At 52.9% G+C, this 20,365-nt stretch overlaps 2 protein-coding genes across 3 annotated transcripts in view; both read right to left on the bottom strand.

Annotated features, from left to right (window-relative positions):
* Nucleotides 1-1,632: 1,632 nt before the first annotated feature.
* Nucleotides 1,633-15,072, bottom strand: LOC102453908 (aquaporin-12-like). The gene is made up of 3 exons (XM_014574470.3): nt 9,153-15,072; nt 6,980-7,096; nt 1,633-6,466 (listed from the first exon to the last, which is right to left on the bottom strand). Exons 1-3 carry the CDS (start codon nt 9,757-9,759, stop codon nt 6,297-6,299), a joined length of 894 nt encoding a protein of 297 aa, XP_014429956.2. The 5' UTR covers nt 9,760-15,072; the 3' UTR covers nt 1,633-6,296.
* A 131-nt stretch (nt 15,073-15,203) lies between these two features.
* The window catches only part of PAK2 (p21 (RAC1) activated kinase 2), a 69,565-nt gene continuing 64,403 nt past the window's right edge, over nt 15,204-20,365 (bottom strand). For both annotated transcript variants that reach the window (XM_075937204.1, XM_075937205.1), the window contains exons 14-15: nt 19,621-19,758; nt 15,204-19,058 (exon numbers count right to left, since the gene is read on the bottom strand). In XM_075937204.1, coding sequence (XP_075793319.1) covers nt 18,972-19,058; nt 19,621-19,758 — 225 coding nt within the window. In that variant the 3' untranslated portion in view covers nt 15,204-18,971. The remainder of the gene's footprint in view (nt 19,059-19,620; nt 19,759-20,365) is intronic.

The raw sequence follows: 20,365 nt of genomic DNA, 5'->3' as shown, positions 1-20,365 counted from the left end.
GGCGGGCAGAACATCACACACTTCAGCCAGCGGAGACTCCCCAGCACAGCCCTCCCCCCCCACCCCCCCGGGCTGGTGAGGTGGGGGCAACACGGGCACATCTTCGCCAGGCTGAGGTGATGGCGACCGGTGCCCATGCAGATGCAGCTGCTTTGCAGCGCCCCAGCCCCTCAGCTCCACGGCTTCCACTGTAGCTGGTGAAAACCTTAGGATGTGGATGGGTTCAGGGCAGTGGGTCCCAGCCGCCAGGGGCCTTTCCCCTGGTTCCCCCCCAGCCCCACCTCCCAGGGGCCTCTCCCCTCCCTCCTGAGCCCCACCTCCCAGGGGCCTTTCCCCTCCCCTCCCTCCTGAGCCCCAACTCCCAGGGGCCTCTCCCCTGTTCCCCCCCGCCTCACCACCCAGGGGCCTTTCCCTTCCCCTCCCTCCTGAGCCCCACCTCCTAGGGGCCTTTCCCCTTTTCCCCCCGTTGCATAAATTGCTAGTTTCGTCCTCTGGAGGCTAGTCCAATTTGCCTCAAGAAGAGAGCCACACTTTCCAGCTGGGTCCAACTCCATTTATTGTTTGCAAACAAGGTCGACAAAGGAGCTCTGCGCTCAAAGCAGGGTCGACCCCGGGCAGCGCCCGAGATGAAACTTTGATGGATTCTACATTCCTTCTGGCCAGCGTGTCGCAACGTGATTGGTCACTGCAAGTTTACTCAGTTCCCTGGCAGAAAGTTTAGCAGCTTCTAAGGCCTGAGCAATCAGCTAAATGCTACGTGCTGTTTTGAGCTTAAGCAATGGAGGGGAAGACGCACACTTAGTTTTTACTACACCCCCTGCCTCACCACCCAGGGGCCTTTCCCCTCCCCTCCCTCCTGAGCCCCACCTCCCAGGGGCCTTTCCCCTGTCCCGTCCCCCCGCCTCACCACCCAGGGGCCTTTCCCCTCCCCTCCCTCCTGAGCCCCACCTCTCAGGGGCCTTTCCCCTGACCCGCCCCCCCGCCTCACCACCCAGGGGCCTTTTCCCTCCCCCAACTCCACCTGCCAGCCCCCAGGGGCAATTTCTCTCCCAGTCCCCAGTGCTGCAGCCAAAGGCAGGGGAAGGGTTTGGGCAGGGTACTACATACCTGGGGGGTGGCAGGCAGGATGGTGGGGCCCCAACCCTGCTGCCAGTCCCTTAGTTGGGGAGGGCAATAAAGTGTCACCAGTTCCCTCGGCTTAGCCCGACAGCAGAGACGCGACTTGAGACTTGCTAATTTTGTTACATCGACTTGGTGAAAATATTGTCTGAAAATGCCGATATTGACGGCTTGTCCAAAAGCAACTTGACATTTTTCAAATTAAGACGTGAGACTTGCCTTGGACCGGGCCCACAGGGACGTGAGACTCGCCTTGAAGCGGGACTGTGACGGACGGGCTGTGTCTGGGCACAGCTGAGGGCATCCGCTCAGGGTGAATTGCTCAAATTAGGGGCTCCTTACAGCCCCCAGACTGGAGACCTTCCCAAACCGGCCACAAACCAGTCCCACAGAGCGCTTCAGCAGCCTGCCTGAAGCCTCACGAGCAAAACCCCTCCGACACCCCAGCAATATCCGTGCCCCAGATGGCCCCGGGCCTCATACACAGGGGGGGTCCTAGCACCCAATCCCACCTACCCCGAACAAGTTCTGTCCGGTTCCAAGAAACCAGCCACAGATCCCTGGTCAATTTACCCTCTGGACCTTACCCACAAACCACGCTGGGCCAATCCTTTAGCATCTAACATCTAAAGGTTTATTACCACAAGAAAGAAAAGCCTGAGAGTAAGGTTGCTAAAGAATCATACATTACATGCACCGAATCTCCCAGTTCTCAATGCAGGCTCTAGCAGAGATGTTACAGCTGCTGGCTTAAAAGTCCTTGTTGCACATCCTAGGATCAGGATGGGTCCACAGTTCTTTCTGGCTCTTTGATCCCTGCAGTGCTGCCTCTGGGATGAAGTGCTGAGCTGAGAATCAAGATGGAGTCCACCACATGGCCTATTTATCCCTCCTTCCTGGTCTCTTCTTGGCTATAGCAGGTCACTTGGCCCTCGGCTTATTCCTGTGTTCACTGCTGGTAGCCCTTAGGTATGAGTCACCACTCATTCTTTAGGTGTGTCCTTGGCCCATTGAGTGCCATTGTCCCACAGGGCCTTGCTGATTAGCATGTCCAGAGGCCGGGCTCTGCCCAATGCTCAACCACATGCAGGGAAATATTCAGTACCCATACAAGTACATGCTTATAATTGCATACACAGACATTATACAATCACATGACCAGCGTACACAGGATTAGCAGACAGTGAGCTTCTATTCAACACCCCACATGGCCCCTTTTATACCATTTTTGGGGCCAACACCCCCCATGGGTGCAGCAGCGATCTGGCTGCTCCCCTCAAAATCCAGTAACGTGACAAGGGCCCGCAGGGACGTGAGACTCGCCTTGGACTGGCCAATGGCGGTGTGAAGACACTGCTTCTTGGGACTTGGTGGTTTCCCATCTTGGCCTCGTGCAGCCAGGTTTTGGGCGGAAGCATCCTGTAGCCTTGGCTCGGCCGAAAGCAGGCAAAGCCGGACTCTCTGAAGGCCTGGCCCCAGCAAGTCACTAGCACAAGCTTCCCTTTAAGCAGGCCTGTTGGGTCAGCGGGGCTATCAGGTGAAAGTGGGCCGGTACTGAGTCCCAGTAAGACGTGGCTGCCAGTGCCAGCCCATGCAGTCAGTGTTAACACAGCAGCCCCTTTTGTTCTGCCCCCACCCTCAGCAGCCCCACTGGTAGGGTCTGGCAGTTCTGCACGGAGAGCAAAAGGGGCATCTGTCCTGGTGCCTGGTGATTCAGCAGGGCCCGGTGGGCTCTGGGTCACAGCCGGAGCCCTGGGGAGCCCCTGCCATGCAGTGCTGAACAGCTGGCTGCAGAAGGCTGGCCTCTAGCCCGTCCCCTTCTGGGGGGCCTGGAGCTGGGCCCCAGGCTAGTGTGATTGTTAAATGACATTTCCCCTGGTGGCTATACTTGTGCTTTCAGTTCGGAGCAGAACTGAAGCTTCCTGGCACGGATTTTCCAACAGAAAAGGGTTGCTGGGCGTTCACAGACAGCATGTGATCGGACAGATTTTTAAAAAATTTTCCTCATGACAGCGGCACCCTCAGCATTCGATTTAGTAAGTCTTTACTAGACCTGCTAAATCAAATGCCAGAAGATCAAACTCCGGCACAGTACGGGGAGATGCAACCTCAGACACAGGAGCTTCAGCGCTTCGCTTGTTGCATGTTTGCAAACCAGGGCTCAGTGAAAAAGCTGGAAATCTGCTTCCTGGTAGCACATCAACCATTGCTCTTCCCAAGCGCCTGACTTTGGGTAATTAACACAATGGTGCCTATTCAGAGACGGAATTTCTTCTTCTACCTGACTCTCAAGAAGCCTGTGCAGCCCCAGGCACGTAGGTAAATCATTTAGTCTTTGGTGTAAAACAAGCAGCAAGACGACTGGCTTACGGCTGGTCACAAGCTGTGAGATTTGTGCTTCCAGAAACGCGGCTTTGGGCTCGCGCTGTACAAGTGGTCATTTCGAATGAGAATTCTCACTGTGGAAGATACAGAACTGCCGCTCAGTGGCTGGCAGTAAACCCATGGTGCAAATATTTAGCAAGGAGGGCAGAAAAGCATTGAAAAAGCTTCCTGAGGGGTGTGGGAAATCCGTCCCCGTGTGGCGTCTCACCAGGCGTGGCTGTCTTTCCAAAAGCCATGCTCCCGTGCAGTCACAAACGACTGGATGCAGAACAAGACTCTGTGGCTGGAATCCTATGGCAGCCTAGACAATCGGCATAATCCCTTCCTGTTTCTACAGGTTGTGCCTTACCCAGGGAACCCTCTTGGCCTACATTAACGAAGAAGGGTGGCATTTTCCACCTTATAGAATCACAGAACACTAGACCTCAAGGGGTCGAGTACAGCCACACTGCTAACTCATTTAGCTCGTGGTCCACTATGGCCCCTAGATCCCTTTCTGCCGTACTCCTTCCTAGACAGTCGCTTCCCATTCTGTGTGTGAGACACTGATTGTTCCTTCCTAAGTGGAGCCCTTTGCATTTGTCCTCATTAAACGTCATCCTGTTTACCTCTGATCATTTCTCTAATTGTCCAGATCGTTTTGAATTATGACCCTATCCTCCAGATTAGTTGCAACCCCTCCCAGCTTGGTATCATCTGCAAACTTAATAAGCGTCCTCCCTATGCCAATATCTAAATCGTTGAAGATATTGAACAGAACCGGTCCCAAAACAGACCCCTGTGGAATCAGCCACACTTATGCCCTTCCAGCATGACCATGAACCATTAATAACCACTCTCTGAGAGCCGTTATCCAACCAGTTCTGCACCCACCTTGTAGTAGCCCCATCTAAATTGTATTTGCCTAGTTTACTGATAAGATCATGTGAGACCATGTCAAAGGCCTTACTAAAGTCCAGGTATCCCACATCCACCACTTCCCCCTTCTCCACCAGACTCACGATCCTATCACAGGAAGCTCTCAGATTGGTCTGACGTGGTTTGTTCTGTACACACCCCTGCCTTGTTGTGTTAGACCTGTCTAAAGATTCAGAGATTAGGTTCTGATCCACATTCCACTCAACTCAGCTGCAAGAACTAAGTGGGGAGGCTTTTTGGTTTCAGTTTTTATTTCTTCTGTGTTTTGCAGTGGAGCCGTATTGCACTCAGGGCACCAGACAAGGGGAAGGATGCTGTATCAGCAGTCAGCCCAGTACGAGAGATTACCTCCCCACTTGTAGCGCCAACAGTGACTGTCTTTGCCCCCCAGACGGGGAGCAGCAGAACTCAGCAACAACAAGCTTAACTCGCACGGCCAGTTTGCCTTCCCCCGGAGTTTCCAGAGCAAAATGTCTTGGCTGCAGTCCATGCAAGAAGCTGCCGTGAGCCTTGTGGCGGTTCCACGGGTGGAAACGAGTTTGTCACAAATTACAAGCTGTACTTGAGATAGAGTTTTAATTTCATTGCAATTGCATGTTGGAGCCTCCTGCCCACAGCCCCTGCGTGCTAACAAGCGAGGCCTTTTGCAGCCCCAGCAGCATGAGGGACAGTGGCCGGCTGCTTTTCCCCAGGAAAACACGCAGCAGTTGAGGGCAGGGAGGGAGGGAGACTTGCTTCCGCCTCACCCACAATATTCCGTGCTCAGAGGTTTTTCCCACCGCGGCAGGAGATTTACTCCTATCGATGGGTAAGTGGCAATTCCTGGAAGCTGCACGTCCCCCGTCTCCATGGGCGGTAGGCGAACCTAGGCCTGGGGGAGGCAAGTGCCCGACTCCCCAGCAGGCAGAACAGCAGGTTGAGTGGCTCGCCCCTCGTCAGCACAGGAAGCAGGAGCAGTCAGGATACTCCGTCCGGGGGAGGGGGACTGACAGCCCAGGGCCCTGCCTCCCTTCCCTGCAGACGGCACAGACCAGAGCCCCTCGCACCCCCAGCAGCAGCCTCCTGGGCAACAGGTGTCACCAGCTCAGCTCAGGGTACAGAGCATCAGCTGTTGTGTGCGTGCTGGGCTGGGGCAGCCTCCCTCAGGGAGAGTCACACCTGAAATTTCCACCCCACCCAGGGAAACCAAGGCACAGAGTAACCACGAGACAGGAGACCTCACGTGCAATGTCACCAGCAAACAGCAAACACAATCCCACTGCGCCACACTACATCTGCTGAAGGAACTCGGCCCAGGCGAGCGCCACCCCCTCCCAAACCGCTGCCTGGCGGGCCCCAGGGACCACGCGCCCGCACGCCGCAGGGCTTGGCTGAACCCTCAAGGCACAGTTGCTCCCAGCTGCAGTTGGTGCATTTGCGAGTCCTTGGCTCTGCCCGGAAGGGGCAGGTACTTGCAGAACAATGCAGGCTGTGTCCCATTGTTCTGGGGGCGCTGGTCACAGGGCCGAGATCACAGGGCCTCACCAGCTCCCTTGTCCGCTGCTGGGCTGCAGGGCAGCGACAGGAAGGCTGAGCCGCGGCGGAGCGCAGGCAGCCCCGGGGGGAGCTGCGATTCCCTGCCGCCTGGGCGGTGCTGGTTGCAATGCTGGAGCCTGGGATCCTGCCCCTCTGCCCGGGCGCATGGGCTCTCCTAGCTATGCCCCTTCCCCCCCCCCTCCCCGTGGCCAAAGTGGCCGGTGCACTCGAGTGGCACGAGAAGCCCGCGGTCTCTCCCCGCAGCCCAGGCCTGGCCGGTGGCTTTGGGCCCAGCTCTGCCAGGCCGGCCGTGGAGGGGCCCTGCGTGAGGGAGACTCAGGCAGCAGCTGAGGGACGCTCTAGCACCCGTCACTCTGCTCCGGGGCTTGGCTTGCAGCTGCCTCCCGCCTGAGCCCGGACGCGGCCTTGCCCTTCGGGGTGCGGAACTTGCTCCGCTGACTGTACAGCAGGTTTCTCTGGAAGAGCCTGGGGAGGTGCCCCTGGTACAGGAGCAGGGCTGCGAGCATCCCTGGAAGCAGAAACAGGGATTAGGCCTCGTCACTGACCATCCGCCCCCTCACCACCCAGTCTCCCCTCGCCAGCAGCCAGACGGCACCTTCAGGCTTCGGCCCGGGACTGCCCAAAGCCGCGGGATCCTGCGCCCGTGTGGTGAAAGCGCCGCAGTGTGGTCACTTGCCCCGGCCTAGCCCCAGGAGGTGCGACCCCCCCCATGCCTCAGGCTTTGCCAGTGTCCCACCAAGGCCAGGGTGTGGCTAACGACGTCTTGCAGCTCCGACTGGCTGAGGCAGAGCAGGGTGGGGGAAGGGCAGGGCGCACCAGGCCTCCCCCCAAAATAAGTAAGAGCCCCCAGAGTTGCCAGTTTCCATGCTCAAAACGTGTCCCTTCCCTGCAGGCTGACAGACACGGAAGACATACTAGGAAGGCTTCACCCCAGCCACAGCCTCTGCCCGTCTCGGCTGCGGCCCAGCCTGGCCAGCCAGCAATAGCTCCTGCACCGAGCGCTCCCCTGGACACAGCTCACCTGCCAGGGGCCCCAAGCAGTAAACCTGGATGTACTCGCGCAGGAGGCTCCCGGAGCAGCGGAAGGTGGCCGTGGAGGCCAGGCTGGGGTTGAAAAAGGCTCCCGTGAGCGGCCCGGCTGCGAAAGAGGAAAACAAAGAGCCTGACGGGTTGCGTGTCTGACGGGATCGGACACCGGGTGCTGGGCAGCCGGCAGGACAAGGGACGTTCTTGGTATGTGAAGGCTCTGAGAAAGCGGAGTCCGGTCAGAGCGTTCGTAACTCGACCGGCACACGCCGGCTTCCACGCCAGACACCCGGCCCACCACCTCCGCACTGCGCCCTGTGACCTCCGAGACTGACACCGCTCAGCCACAGCCCTGCTGGGACAGCCGGACCCTCACGCCCATGGGGGCTAGTGCGGCAGAACAGACGTGACTGAGGCAGGGGCCAACGGCGACAAGCGAGTAGCAAAGGGCTGACCTGGCTGTAACAGCCACCTAGCACTGGAAGGTGAAATGATGGGGTTCCGGGTGTGCTAATCCCACTGTCTTGTCAAGGGAATGCGTAGGTTCAGGTATCGCGTACCGCCGGCCTAGCAGCTGAGGGAGAGGGATGGTGAAGAGGTGACTCGGGACAGTCTACGAGAAGTGCCGTGGGGAAGCGATTTCTGACAGGAAAGTTTTCAGTCGATGGGACCAATGCTGGGAACTGAAACGAGGCCCATTCAGACCAGACGTACAGGGCTTTAGAGAAACTACGCTGCAGGCAAAGGCCACTGGAACTGACTCGCCTGGAGACGCAGTGGATTCTCTGAGACTTGGTTATTTCCCGCCATGGGACAGACAGAACTCCTGAGCAAAACCCTTCGGCTGTATCGCACAGGTCTGGCGAAATGGTCACCGCGGGCCCTGCTATCTGCCAGCCCCTGAATTACCAGCCCTGTAGATGTAGCGTGTATAGACAGGGCTTACTCTGGGCTGGGACTTGGCAGGGCCAAGCCCTGGTGCCTCCCGGCTTGACATCCTGTTACTGAAGTAAAAACCCTGCTTGAACCCAGCCCCTCTTCCAGCGACAGTTACGCTCGGTGTAAGTATCTGGGGAGGAGAGCAGGGCCAAGATTAATCACAGAGTCCTAGAACCCCAGGGCTGGCAGAGACCTCGGGAGGCACCGAGTCCAGCCCCCTGCCCAAGGCAGGACCAACCTGACTCAATCACCCCAGGCAGGGCTTTGTCAAGCCAGGACTTACACACCTCTAGGGATGGAGATTCCCCGCCCAGAGAACCCAGCCCAGTGCTCCACCCCCCCCCCCCAGGGAAACAGTTTTCCTAATATCCAACCTAGACCCCCCCCCCCCCCCGCCACTTGAGCCCATTGCTCCTTGTTCCGCCACCCCAAGAACAGCCTCTCTCCAGCCTTTGGAACCTCCCGCCCCCTTGCTCTCCAATCCCTATGACCCACTGCAGTGGGCTCGTGTGGCCACCCACTGACCTGAGGCCTTCCCTGAGCCGTGATGGGCAGCACCTGATGTAAGTGAGGCAGCTGGGAAGGAGACAGGGGTCTCTATCTGTTTACTGACGGCAGCCCTTGCGCTGTATTAAGGGCCAGGCTGTTGACTGGTTAATGAGGCAGCCTACTTTGTGTCTGGGCTCCTTGTTAACTGGCTGCCTGCTGGAGCCTTCACCCTGCATGAGGGCTGGGGGTTCTAGACTGCTGGGGGAATAGCTCCCCCTTGAACCGGCCTGGGACAGAATAGTGGGTCCATGTGGCCACCCACTGACCCCGAAGGGGACACTCCTCATCCCCCGGGATGCTCCGCACCGGGTTACCCCCACCATACCCTGGGGCATGCTCTGTAACACCATGTTCCTCACTCTACAGAGCACTGACCTTACACAGGCAGCAGGCCCGGTGAGGTATGAACTGCTGAAACCCACGGTTCTCAGTGTCTGCCATCGCAGCCTGTGAGGCTCTGAGACAGTGCCATGCGGTTGTCACTAAAACGTGTGGTAAGTTGGGGAATCAGACAGCAGCAAGAAGAGTAACCAAGGCCAGGACATGCAGAGTATGAACCGGAACATCACTGGCTTGGAGCGAACCCCATGTAGCTAGAGGGTCCTGAGCCAGAAAGCTATTCATGAGCTCCCCGGGTTCCGCAGGCGGCTGTTACAGGGAGAAGGAGGGAGAAATCTGACCTGTGTACACCAGGGCGGTCACAGTCCCGGCCAGGACGGGCACTCTGTACAGAGGGTGGCTGTGCTGGAACTTGAGCCCCGCCAGGTGGAAGAAGAAAGAGCCAAGACCTTCCACAAAGGTGCCGTGGGGCAAAGAGGTGTGGAGAGAGGAGCTGCAGTCCTGGGCCATGAGGTTCTGGATGAGGTGGAAGTCAGTCAGCTCCCAGGACCAGTAGTGCGCGGTGAGTATCCCAGCTGCCTCCACTCCCGCAAACTGGGCCAGAAGCTTGACAGCAGTAGCCCCCAAGGAGGAATCCATGAGCAGGAATTCTTGGAGAGACACAGTGGGGTTAGCAGAGGCGCCGTCAAAAGATACACCATGAGCCACGTAGAGAAGGAAGAGGAGGGTCAAGGTCACATCTGGGCCAAAGCCGCCACCCCAAGGACCAAACTCCATCAGCATCCTCAGCTCAAGGTAGCAAGCACACATCTGCAATGAGCTGACAAGTTCTCTGACAAGACCATGGTACACGCCGAGAGGCAGAAGTCTCTTGGAAACCCGCCTGGCCGCCTCACAAATAGCCACAATGGAGAGCAGGAAAGCAATGGAAACATTCAAACCTGCCATAACTACAGAGACGGCAACAGCACAAGTGTCGCCAGCCAAGGAACGGCCCAGCCTTCTCCTCCTCCTTATAAAGGCCCCTTTAAGCCAACGTGGCCCAGCCTGACAGGCCTGCAGCCAGCAGGGTCAAGCAAGTCCTTGGGAAACTCCACACATGCAGCTCCGCAAGCCGTCACGGAGCTGACAGCGGTCCCCTCCCTGCAGCAGCGCTAACACAGGCTGCTCTCCTCCACGGCCGGAGGTTGGCTCCCCATGTGCCCTGCTCCTGCCCAGCGTTAGGGTCTGAGAGGCTGTCAGCACCTCTGGTTGGTTTTTCCCGGCCCTGCGGGTCGCTGCACGACCGGGGCAGAGCACAGCAGCCGGTCTTTGCTCGGGTGGGCAGAGTTCTTGGGCCACTTCTGTTTGCACCTGAGGGGTTGGTTATCACTAAGCACCTTGCTGGTTTTACGCTGTCGCTACAGGGAGCTGGTAGCAATGGCTCCGTGCAGCAAACAAGGCGGGGACGGCTCGGAAAGGCAACGCCGAGATCCAGTAGTGCCCGGGGGCTCAGACAGCCATCTCCCCATAGCCGGGCAGGCCAGGCAACGAGCTCTCCCCCTCTGGGGCTCTGCCATACAACCACTCTGCAGGTCTGAGGAGCAAGGGTTCGCCTCAGAGCCAGAGTGGCATATTCACCAGGGCAGGACACACTAGTGCCCGTTCACCTTTCACTGCCCTCGTGCCAAGCACCTCGGTTTCAACTGGAACCTCCCATTGAAAGGGGCCGCTGGCAGCCCAAGGCTCCGCGTGGCTCCCAGAAGCAGGGGCCTGTCAGGGCAGCAAGGGGGCTCCCAGCACTGCTGTCCCACCCCCCAGGGAGGGATACATCATAGGAGACAAGCTCCCAGGCACGTCTCCAGCTCACTACCCCAGGTGCCTGCTGTATTGGAATCTCGTCTCCGGGGCAGCAGTGCAGGTGTCATGCTTAGCCAAGTACCCGGTCCCTCAACCAGACACTCCCCCTTCTTCGCAAGGGTCTCATGGCGCACGCCACAGCTCCTGAACCAAGAAAGAAGCTCCCCCCGCTGTGGTACTCGTTCATTTTTATTCCCCCTTCGTACAACAGACAAAACCAGCCCCAGGGAAGAGAGGTTCTGAACAAACTTGGTGCTGCCGTGTAGGCGTTTTACACAGCTCAAACAGTGCCTGGCACTTGGCCTGCTTCCAGAGCACTCCAGGCCACGAAGACAGCGTAGGTACATTTGAAGCCGGTCACAGAACCCTTCCACCCCACCACCCACATGCGTGTTTTCATGCGGAAAGGGAAGACGGGCTCTGTTCAGCGAAGGCACAAGTCCATGGGGATGATGACAAACAGTCCCCTGGGGTTTCCTCTCCCCACGTGTTTACGGACAGGCCTATGTCCCTAGTTCCGCCTTTGCTGCGGAAACGGGCACATGTTCTGCCAGCCGCTCCCCCTCATGTCTGTTAAATACTCAGGCACCTGTCGAGGCAGCAGCACGGGGCTCTGGCGTTGGAAATTCTTATGTTCCAGCAGCGTGATCTGCCCACCGCGGACCAGCCCTGAGGGCAGGAACAGCCAGCGGTGGGGGGAGAGGGGAGGGTACTATGGAAGGACTCCTATACTGGTCCCAGGCATGAGCATTTCAAGCTCACAATGTTGCAGCCTGGAAGATCTCCAGTTGACCGGTTAAAAGGCCTCTGAGGTGGCTTCTGAGGTGGCTGAGTCAGGGCGGCTCAGGCTGGAGTAACGCCCCACACGTCAAACCTCGCAGGTCTAATTCAGGGAAAACTCCTTTTGGGAGTCAGCAGGCGCTCACCGTGAGCGAGGGCGGCAGAGGATCCGGGCTTTCCCACAAAGGGCAGGTAGCGGCGATTGACAGAGTTTGGACAGACACAATAGCTTGGTCCTTGGCTCAGAGAGATGCTGGTGACTGCACTACTGATTCAGCCCATCGAGAGCAGACAATTCACATCCCCTGAACAGATGTTCCCGTATGGCCACACTTCTCGTTCGGATTCAGCAGCTAGTGACCCCCAAACCTGCCCTTGCCAATTAACTCAACTTCTTTGCTGCAGAACAGCCACTTCCTCAGGAGCAGGAGGCAGTGGGCAAGCCAGAGCAACCACGCAGCGTGCGTGGATGTGGGCTCCACAGTGACAGGCTGGGCTTCGTGTTCCTGACGTGGTTGTGCGCAGGCTAGAGAATTTTACCATTCCAAGAACCCTTTGATCGTGCTGACAGACACCCGGTGCCCCACAGGAGTGTTTCCGCCTGGAATACACCGGAATTGTTCAGCAACCAGACCCTGCTCAGCCTACACGGGGCACTGCGGAGCTCAGACTGGACCAGGGTTATTTGTGGTAGGACAGTGGTCCCCAACCTTCAGAGGCTCCCGGGCACCCGGGAGGTGGGGGCCATTCACGCGCCGGGCGCCCGGGGGCGGGGCCACTCGTCTGGGGGCACGCTAGGGGACTGGGATGCCCTTGCACCCGGCGCCGGCATGTGCCCTAGGGCCGGGTCCGCCCGAGTGCCTTGTGCCGTGGGCCCGGGGCCGGCACTGCCGCCCGAGCCACGCGCCTGGGGCCGGCACCGGCGCCGCTCGAGCACCGCGCGCCCAAGTGCCTGCATGTGCCCCGGGGCTGGGGCCGCCCGAGCGCTGCGCACCCAGCGCCGGGGGCGGGGCTGCCCCAGATTGTCTGCGGGCGCCCATGAATGCCCCGGCGGGTGCCATGGCACCCATGGGCACTGCGTTGAGGACCACGGTGGTAGAGAACTCCTGGTAAGGGCCTAGAGCTCAGGCTAATGGAGTCCAGTGTCTTCTGGCTACAGCCGCTCAGCTCAAAGAGCACAACGCACAAAGCATTCAAAGCAAACGGCTCTGTTGCACCGGGCCCACATTCCAGTGTCGGACTGGCCGTAGGGGTCATTCGTGCAGGTCAGACTGATGTCAGCGAGCCTTAAAAACTACAACTTTTAACCACGGTTACAACAGGCAACCCAACTGCCTCCTCACTTCCGAGCTGACAGCAGTAAGAATGCTTTTTCCAGCAGAATAATAAGGGAGGATGATTCATGGCAAAGACTGAGCGGGGAAAAGTCCAAACGCCTGCTCCGTTGAAAACAAACCCTTTTCATTGATGTCCATGTCATGCATTGTAAGAGTAAAACTACATTGGAGCATGCTCTAACGGCCAGACGTAGGGAATCGTATCCAGAGACCTTCGAAGAGATGTCTTGCTGTACCGAACCTGCAGTAATGCACACAGCATGTCCTGCAGCTGTGTGATACTGAACTCGGGCTCCAGAAAGGACCTGGAAATACAATGAGTGGTGTCAGTTGGTTTCCCCTCTCACATTAATGCACAGGAAACAACCCAACCAGATACACAGCCTGCCTGAGTGCACTGAAATACCAAGGCAAAGCCATCTGAGGCACACCCCTGGAGAGCTCCACTTGGCCAAGTATCACTGCTGAGGACCCGGTAAATATGGCCCTGCTCCTCTTTTTGCTGAGTCAGCATTTGTGTTGCTATTGCTCTGATGAGAGCAGTAAGTCAGACACCTGGGAAGCTGCACTGGAAACCAGTATCCAGTGGGAACTTTCATCGGCCAGATTCCCACTTTCACAATCCTCGCCGGATACTAACACTCAGTGACAGATGAGTCACTTGTTTTTCAGCCTTTCCCAAACAGCCACAGCTTTGGATTTGCACTGGCCTTTCCCCTTTCTTGGCTCCCAAACACAGTCCAGCTTCTCCCCTGCACTGAATCTAGCTGTAGGGCTGTCAAAATTTGCAATAATTATTTTAGGCAGGCATATGGCCAATTGCAGGTGAGGCAGTGGCATTACATGGAAATGCCAATCATGCTTCCATGAAAAGCAGAAGATGCTTTGAGCAACCTGAACAGTTAAAAAAAAAAAAAACACTTTTCCTCTAACATTTCAGCCAACATTTGGGCAATGAAAGCTGATCCAGATCAACCCTGTAGCAAACCAGTTCCAGCTAACCCGCTGCAACTAAGCGGGAACTCAATTTCCCCTGAATCAGATGGCTTCTCTGCATGCAGGGTTTCACCAGTTTAACTTAATATGAAATTTTAAATCAGTTTAGTTACACAGATGCAAAGGGCTCTGTGGACATCACTGTTTCAGATTTAGACCAAGCTTATTTTGGTTTACCCAGTCAAATAAGGAATAGCATTATGGAGGACTTAAACTGAAGTGCGGGTTTATATGCAGACAAGACCTAGCTCTCCTTAAATGAACTCTAAAGTCCACATGGATTATAAAGATAATATTAAGCAGTTTCTCTTCCCAATTAAAAAACTCTAAAATTAAACTCAAGAACTATCTAATGCAGCACTATGAATGTGAATTCAAATGCGCATGTGTTCTTACATAAAGCTACAACGATAAGGCAAATAAACCATCCGAATAGGCCAAGTACTGCACAATGCAACTCCCAATGTTGTGAGGCTGTAAGCCTTTTGGGAAGACTACTGGCTTCCCCACTTCTCTTGATGACTGGCTGTTGGAGAAAGAGGAGGAGCTATTTCCTTAGGTGCGCAGGAAGAAGGGAAGAATGGATATATGCATGATGCATCCTTGAAGGTACATCAGAAAAATTAACAATGACACCTCCTTCCAGATTACACCCAAACTAACCTGGGCCCCTAAAACCAATCACGTCGTCCATTTCCTTAGTGACAAGCTGGAGTGTTGATAACCCTTTATTAAAGAGAGAACCCTGATCAACAACCACCAGGCTTTGATCCAACCCAAAGCCCAGGCAGGATTCACTTCTGAAGACCTCTCGCTGCTGGTAGAAAGCTGACCCGAGAGGCTGGTAGCTGTCTGCTCCTCGCGCCCTGTTTTGTGGAATACTTAACACGTGGCATTTGAGGACATTTTGAATGAACAATATTGCGGCCTTGTTCGGAAGTTTTACTGGAGCGTCATGTGGCCAGCAGCTTGATCAATGCCAAATCCCGTCACTAACACCCTACTCCACAGTGCTGTGGCCTGGGACCATGCAGAGCAGGCAGTCCAGTCTGGTCTTTACAAACGGGGCTGCGTTAGCAGCAGGCTCCCAGAAAGACCCTGCTAGCTGTCCACTCCGTTAAGAGAAGGGAGAACAATCCAGATCTGCTCTCCTGGTTTCAAGTAGTCAGGACTGGTTATTGGAGGCAAATGGAGGTGAGCAGCAAGAAAGGCTGCACTTGTCTCTGGTGTTACTGTTGTCACTGATTAGGAAGGTTCTGAAGACATACCTCGGCAAAAATCAACCACATTGAAAACAGTGTGCATAAGAGTCACACTTCATGCTTCAATTCAAAGTGACAAAGGCTGAGAACATTACCCTAAGCCCTTGAAGATATCTGACCATTTACTTTTTACACCACTCGGACCTTAACAAATATAAACTCAGGAAAGGAAAAAACAAACCTTTTAAAAGTTTATTTCTAGCCCTGAAAGAACAAAGTTAATAAATGAAGTAATCAAATACAGTAGTTAATATTGCAGAAACAATTAAATAACAGAATGAGATTAAATTAAACCAAGGCAACATTACAATCTGGGTACAGTAATCAAAAGTGAAGCTTGCCCCTACGTCCATTTCCATCTGGCCAAGCGAAGGAGAGAGAGAAAGCAGACCAGAGAGATGGTTCAATTCCAGCTACCAAGACCTGCAGCAGTGTCCTTGAGCTGCCCATCCTTCCCTGACAAGCTCCGCACTGCTCCTCGGCACGGAGTGAACACTCAGGTGGGACTCAGCATGTCTGCTTGGTGAGAAGTCGGGTTTATTCCATGTTTTATTCAAAAATCCTGGACATCGAACATTGCCTGCTCACTTGCTTTCAAAGGAGTATGCTGCCCCTCTACTCCCACGTCCACCTCCCACGTGGCGTGTCTGCAGTATTCAGTCGTACGCATTTCTGTGATAGTGCCCGTCACCTGAGGACTGCGAGAGATCTGGGAATCCTGGCATGTTCCCAAGCCATACTTTGCTTCCATCACCCACCTGAACGCTAGTCTCTCCTCACTGTACTAAAAACAGGACTGTGTAGCACTTTAAAGACTAACAAGATGGTTTATTATGTGATGAGCTTTCATGGGCCAGACCCACTTCCTCAGATCAAATTGTGGAAGAAAACTGTCACAACCATATATACCAAAGGATATGACAATATGGTTGTGACAATTTTCTTCCACTATTTGATCTGAGGAAGTGGGTCTGGCCCATGAAAGCTCATCACCTAATAAACCATCTTGTTAGTCTTTAAAGTGCTACACAGTCCTGGCTTTTGTTTCAGCTACGCCAGACTAACACGGCTACATTTCTATCACTCACTGTACTAGTTATTCAACTGGGCTGGGCAGAACAAATGAACTATTCTCAGTTCTAACCTGATCCCACATGGGAGAAACGGGCACTTGGAAGACATATGCAACATGCTGCGTGTCCGGTGAGGAGATAGGTGGCCATCCTAGAGACATGCAGAATGCGCAAATGTTACCCAACGAAGAACATCACAACAACTTCCCTATTACTTTTCTTTGTCAGCTTCTGTCGCCACTTAACTCTTTGCCCTGCCTTTGCTGCAGAAATTAAATATTCCTACTAATCCTACTCTTCCTGGACCTCTCTCTCTGTCCCAAATGCCTTCTGGCAAGAGGAGCAAAAGGAACCTTACTGCAGAGTCACATACATCCCTGTGCACTCTCTCACTGTAGCTTAGTCCTCTAGGCCACAGGAGAAGCACTAGGATGTATTTTGGGAACTCCTGGATGAGGTTTATTTTATTTTTTAAAGAATTAAAAGTTTAGAAATCATCTCTTAAAGAGATACAGATACAGATCTGGACAGATTTGCTACTTGAAGATCAGAAGGAAGTTTTCTTGATTCATAAGACTGAACCAGTAAGTTTAAATTACTCACTGATTGTAAGGTTCCGTGCTAATTTAAGAACAACATTATAAGTATACAATAGACTAGGGTTTGCTACTGCGGGGGTAAGGGAGCCAGGTTATACTCCTGGACCAGGAGTCTGAGTCTCTGAAAGCCCATTGCCAGCAATGGGCAGACAGGGAGCTATTGAGGAAAGGAGATGAAATCTAACCCCCGAGACCTTGCTTTTCCCTATGGACAGGAAGATCCTGAGTGACATGCATCCAAACCAGGCCCTTGCCATTCTCCTGTTCATGGTATCAATGGCTTTCAGTGTAGACATAGTCTGTACGACGGGAAGCACCTCTAGAGAACTCAAACCAAGACATGACACTCCTAGGAAAGAAGCCATCTAATGCTTTAAGGCTAATGAGTTGTGTGTTCTTCTCGTGTTACCCTTCTTGTGAGAGCAATTACAAGAACTCAAGCTGAAGTGGGGGGGAGGGGTTCTTACTTCCCGCATGAAGAAGGTATCTTGTTGGTGCAAAACACTTTGCTAGTGCAATCTGTTGTAAGAACAAGAAGTTAGGAGGGATTGCCCCCACGACAGAGGCTCAGGAAAGAGATGCTCTTTTGTTCAAGTGCTCCAAGCACAGCCGCATCTTGGTTGCCAAAACCCAGAGTAGACACTTCCATCTGCAAACAAACACTGACATTATTCTGACACAGAAGAGCCTTCCCACAGTCAAAAGAACACACACAAAACTCCGGTTACACAATTCAACAGACACCAGACAGAACCTTCTCGCCCCAGGACTTCAACTCTCTCCGCTCGACATGCACTGCCAGTGGGGAATGCAACGTAACTGCTTAGCACCAAATTAGTGGCTATTCTTTCATGCGCTTCATTTGGCACATTAGAGCTACAAACAGCGCCGTACGAAAATAATCTATAGGTATAAATGCAGCAATTTCAGTGGCTGAAATCAGGGACCAGAGATACTTCTATGGTTGCTACTGTTGTCACCTCAGTTGGCACCATCTCAAGAACTCAACCCAAGCTATTCGCTAGCTCTTACGGGAAGGCACTTTTTCTTGCACTAAACGCTGTCTTCTGCCAACCTCGCTGGTCGAACGTCTTTAGTTAGAAGGGGCCATCAAGACATGATGACACTCTCCAGTCATCAGCCAGCCACTCAAGTAAGTCCCTCTCATGTCTGATGGAACTATTCACCCTCCTCAGACTGTCTTCACAGAGCAGCATTTGGGCATCTCCAGCTATTCATAAGCTTTTGTTAGAATTATTAATAAAAGTCTTGGATCTTCATTTTTCCTCAGATCTGATGAATTATTTGTTCTTTTGATATTGTTAGTAGAAATGGAGCACACGAAAATGAAAAAAATAGTTCTAATACTTAAATCTTGGCAACTGCAAAGTTGTTGCATTATTTGCTTTTGGGAATAAAAATTACAACATATACAAAAATGTATTTGATACAAAGGAGGGAAATGTAAAAAAGTCAAAGGCACCAGCATAAATCCCAAAGCCCAATAGATACACTTGGTTTTAAGACCACCTACTACATCACACAAGACATCCCTTCTGCCTTGGCCAACACGTCTAGGGAAGGGGGACAGGGAAATGGAAACCGAAAGGAAGATAATGGGGGTCTTTTCAAACATATGCTTCCTTTCTATGTGACCTCCAAAAGCCTGACCCACCACAACTTGCTTCACTGAAATTTGACTCTTAAGCAGTCACAGATCAGAAAGACAGCTGAACTCAACTCTTCCCTCTCTCCCCATACGCTACTGAAAAGTAGATTTCATTGCAAAGTTAGACACAGCTAAATTGTACGGAAGGGGGTAGGGGTAAGATGTACCTTTCACATTTCTGTCACACTTGCTGTTAATCTAGTCATACGGGAGATGGCCAAAGCAGGAAAAGGGGAGAAGAAAGAGATCAGCACATAAAATTAACGCTTCTCTCCAAAAGCTTGAATCTGTCATTCAAGTATTGAAAGTACCCAAGAGGGCACAATGAATGGGAACGGCTATAGCAAAGTCTTCAAAAAACTTAAAACCCCAAGCATGGGAAGCAGGGTTCCTGGGCTGTCTGCAAAAGAGGTGAGAGGCCAGTGATTCCGTCCACAATTCCTTTTGGACCCTAAAAGGGTTTACCTGAAATGAAATGTGCTGACTTTTAGATGTCTTCTGGGCGAGCGTTTTTCCCTTTTGCAGACTTTTTTCAACCCCCCCAAAAAGAGTAACAATTTTCATATATTATAAAGATTTTTAAAAAGACGAAGGCCGTGACAATCTTAGCGGTTACTCTTCATTGCTTCTTTGGCTGCCAGAATCAATGGCGTCAAGCTAGACAGAGGTTTGGCCAGTTTCAGGAAGGGATGCTGCCAGGAACAGAGAAACACAGGACGTTAGGAGGAGTCAAATTTCAAATACAAACTACTGTATTTGCACAGCACTTCCCATCCACGTTGAGAAAGCAATTCACAAAGGTGCCCACTGGCAGCCCCTCTCAGAAACACGCCCAATGAATGGTCCACAGGAGCAGAGATTTGCTCACCACCTTTCCTCTACATCGCAATATCCAATATCCCTGGCTAGCCCCCACCCTCCTTTTTCCAACAACCTCCCTCATACAGAAATATTCTGGTTTTGATGCTTTCCCCATACCCTTCCTGATCTGTGTTCAATGTGCTGGCTACAGCAGCTTCTCTACTTAGCTAAGCTGTGATATCCTGAAGAATCACCAGTAGCAGAAAACTGCTAGTAGTTCCTGCAGTACAAGAATCACCTACATTTCCATTGCAAACTTTTGATTGCTGTGGTCCCCTCCCACTATTCTCCACTAAATGGCCCTTTAATAGGAAGACAAAGATAAGTGATATCAGCACTTCCCGATCTCTGCATTTCAACCTTATGGGGAGACTTCAATATACAGACGCTAACCTGTAATAGTTCTTTGGCTGATCCTCTTTTCTCCACATCCATCTCCAAACAACGATTTAGAAAATCCCGAAATATTGGGGACAGTTTCTCTGGATTCTGCAGCTCTGGTGTGCCATTAGTTGCTATTAAATACAAAGCCTGCAAACCAAGATAAATTGTTGCACCCAAATCTGTTAAAATTCTAAAACGTGTTTTATTAGAGAATCTGTTAGAGTTCTTCGAAGGGGTTTACAAACATTCGGACAACGGGGAGCCAGTAGATATAGTATACTTAGATTTTCAGAAAGCCTTTGACAAAGTCCCTCACCAAAGGCTCTTGTGTAAATTACAGTGTCACGGGATAAGAGGAAAGGTCCTTTCATGGACTGAGAACTGGTTAAAAGACAAGAAACAAAGGGTAGGAATAAATGGTAAATTTTCAGAATGGAGAGGGGTAATTAGTGGTGTCCCCCAAGGTTAGTCCTAGGACCAATCCTTTTCAACTTATTCATAAATGATCTAGAGAAAGGGGCAAGCAGTGACGTAGTAAAGTTTGCGGATGATACTAAACAGTTCAAGATAGTCAAGACAGAAGCAGACTGTGAAGAACTTCAAAAAGATCTCACAAAACTAAGTGATTGGGCAACAAAATGGCAAATGAAGTTTAATGTGGATAAGTGTAAAGTAATGCACGTTGGAAAAAATAACCCCAACTATACATATAGTATGATGGGGGCTAATTTGGCTACGACAAATCAGGAAAGAG

This window comes from Pelodiscus sinensis, chromosome 10 (genome assembly GCF_049634645.1).
Source record: "Pelodiscus sinensis isolate JC-2024 chromosome 10, ASM4963464v1, whole genome shotgun sequence".
Lineage (NCBI taxonomy): Eukaryota > Metazoa > Chordata > Testudines > Trionychidae > Pelodiscus > Pelodiscus sinensis.
Note: the sequence above shows the minus strand (reverse complement) of the source record. Positions and strands in the feature narration are given on the sequence as shown.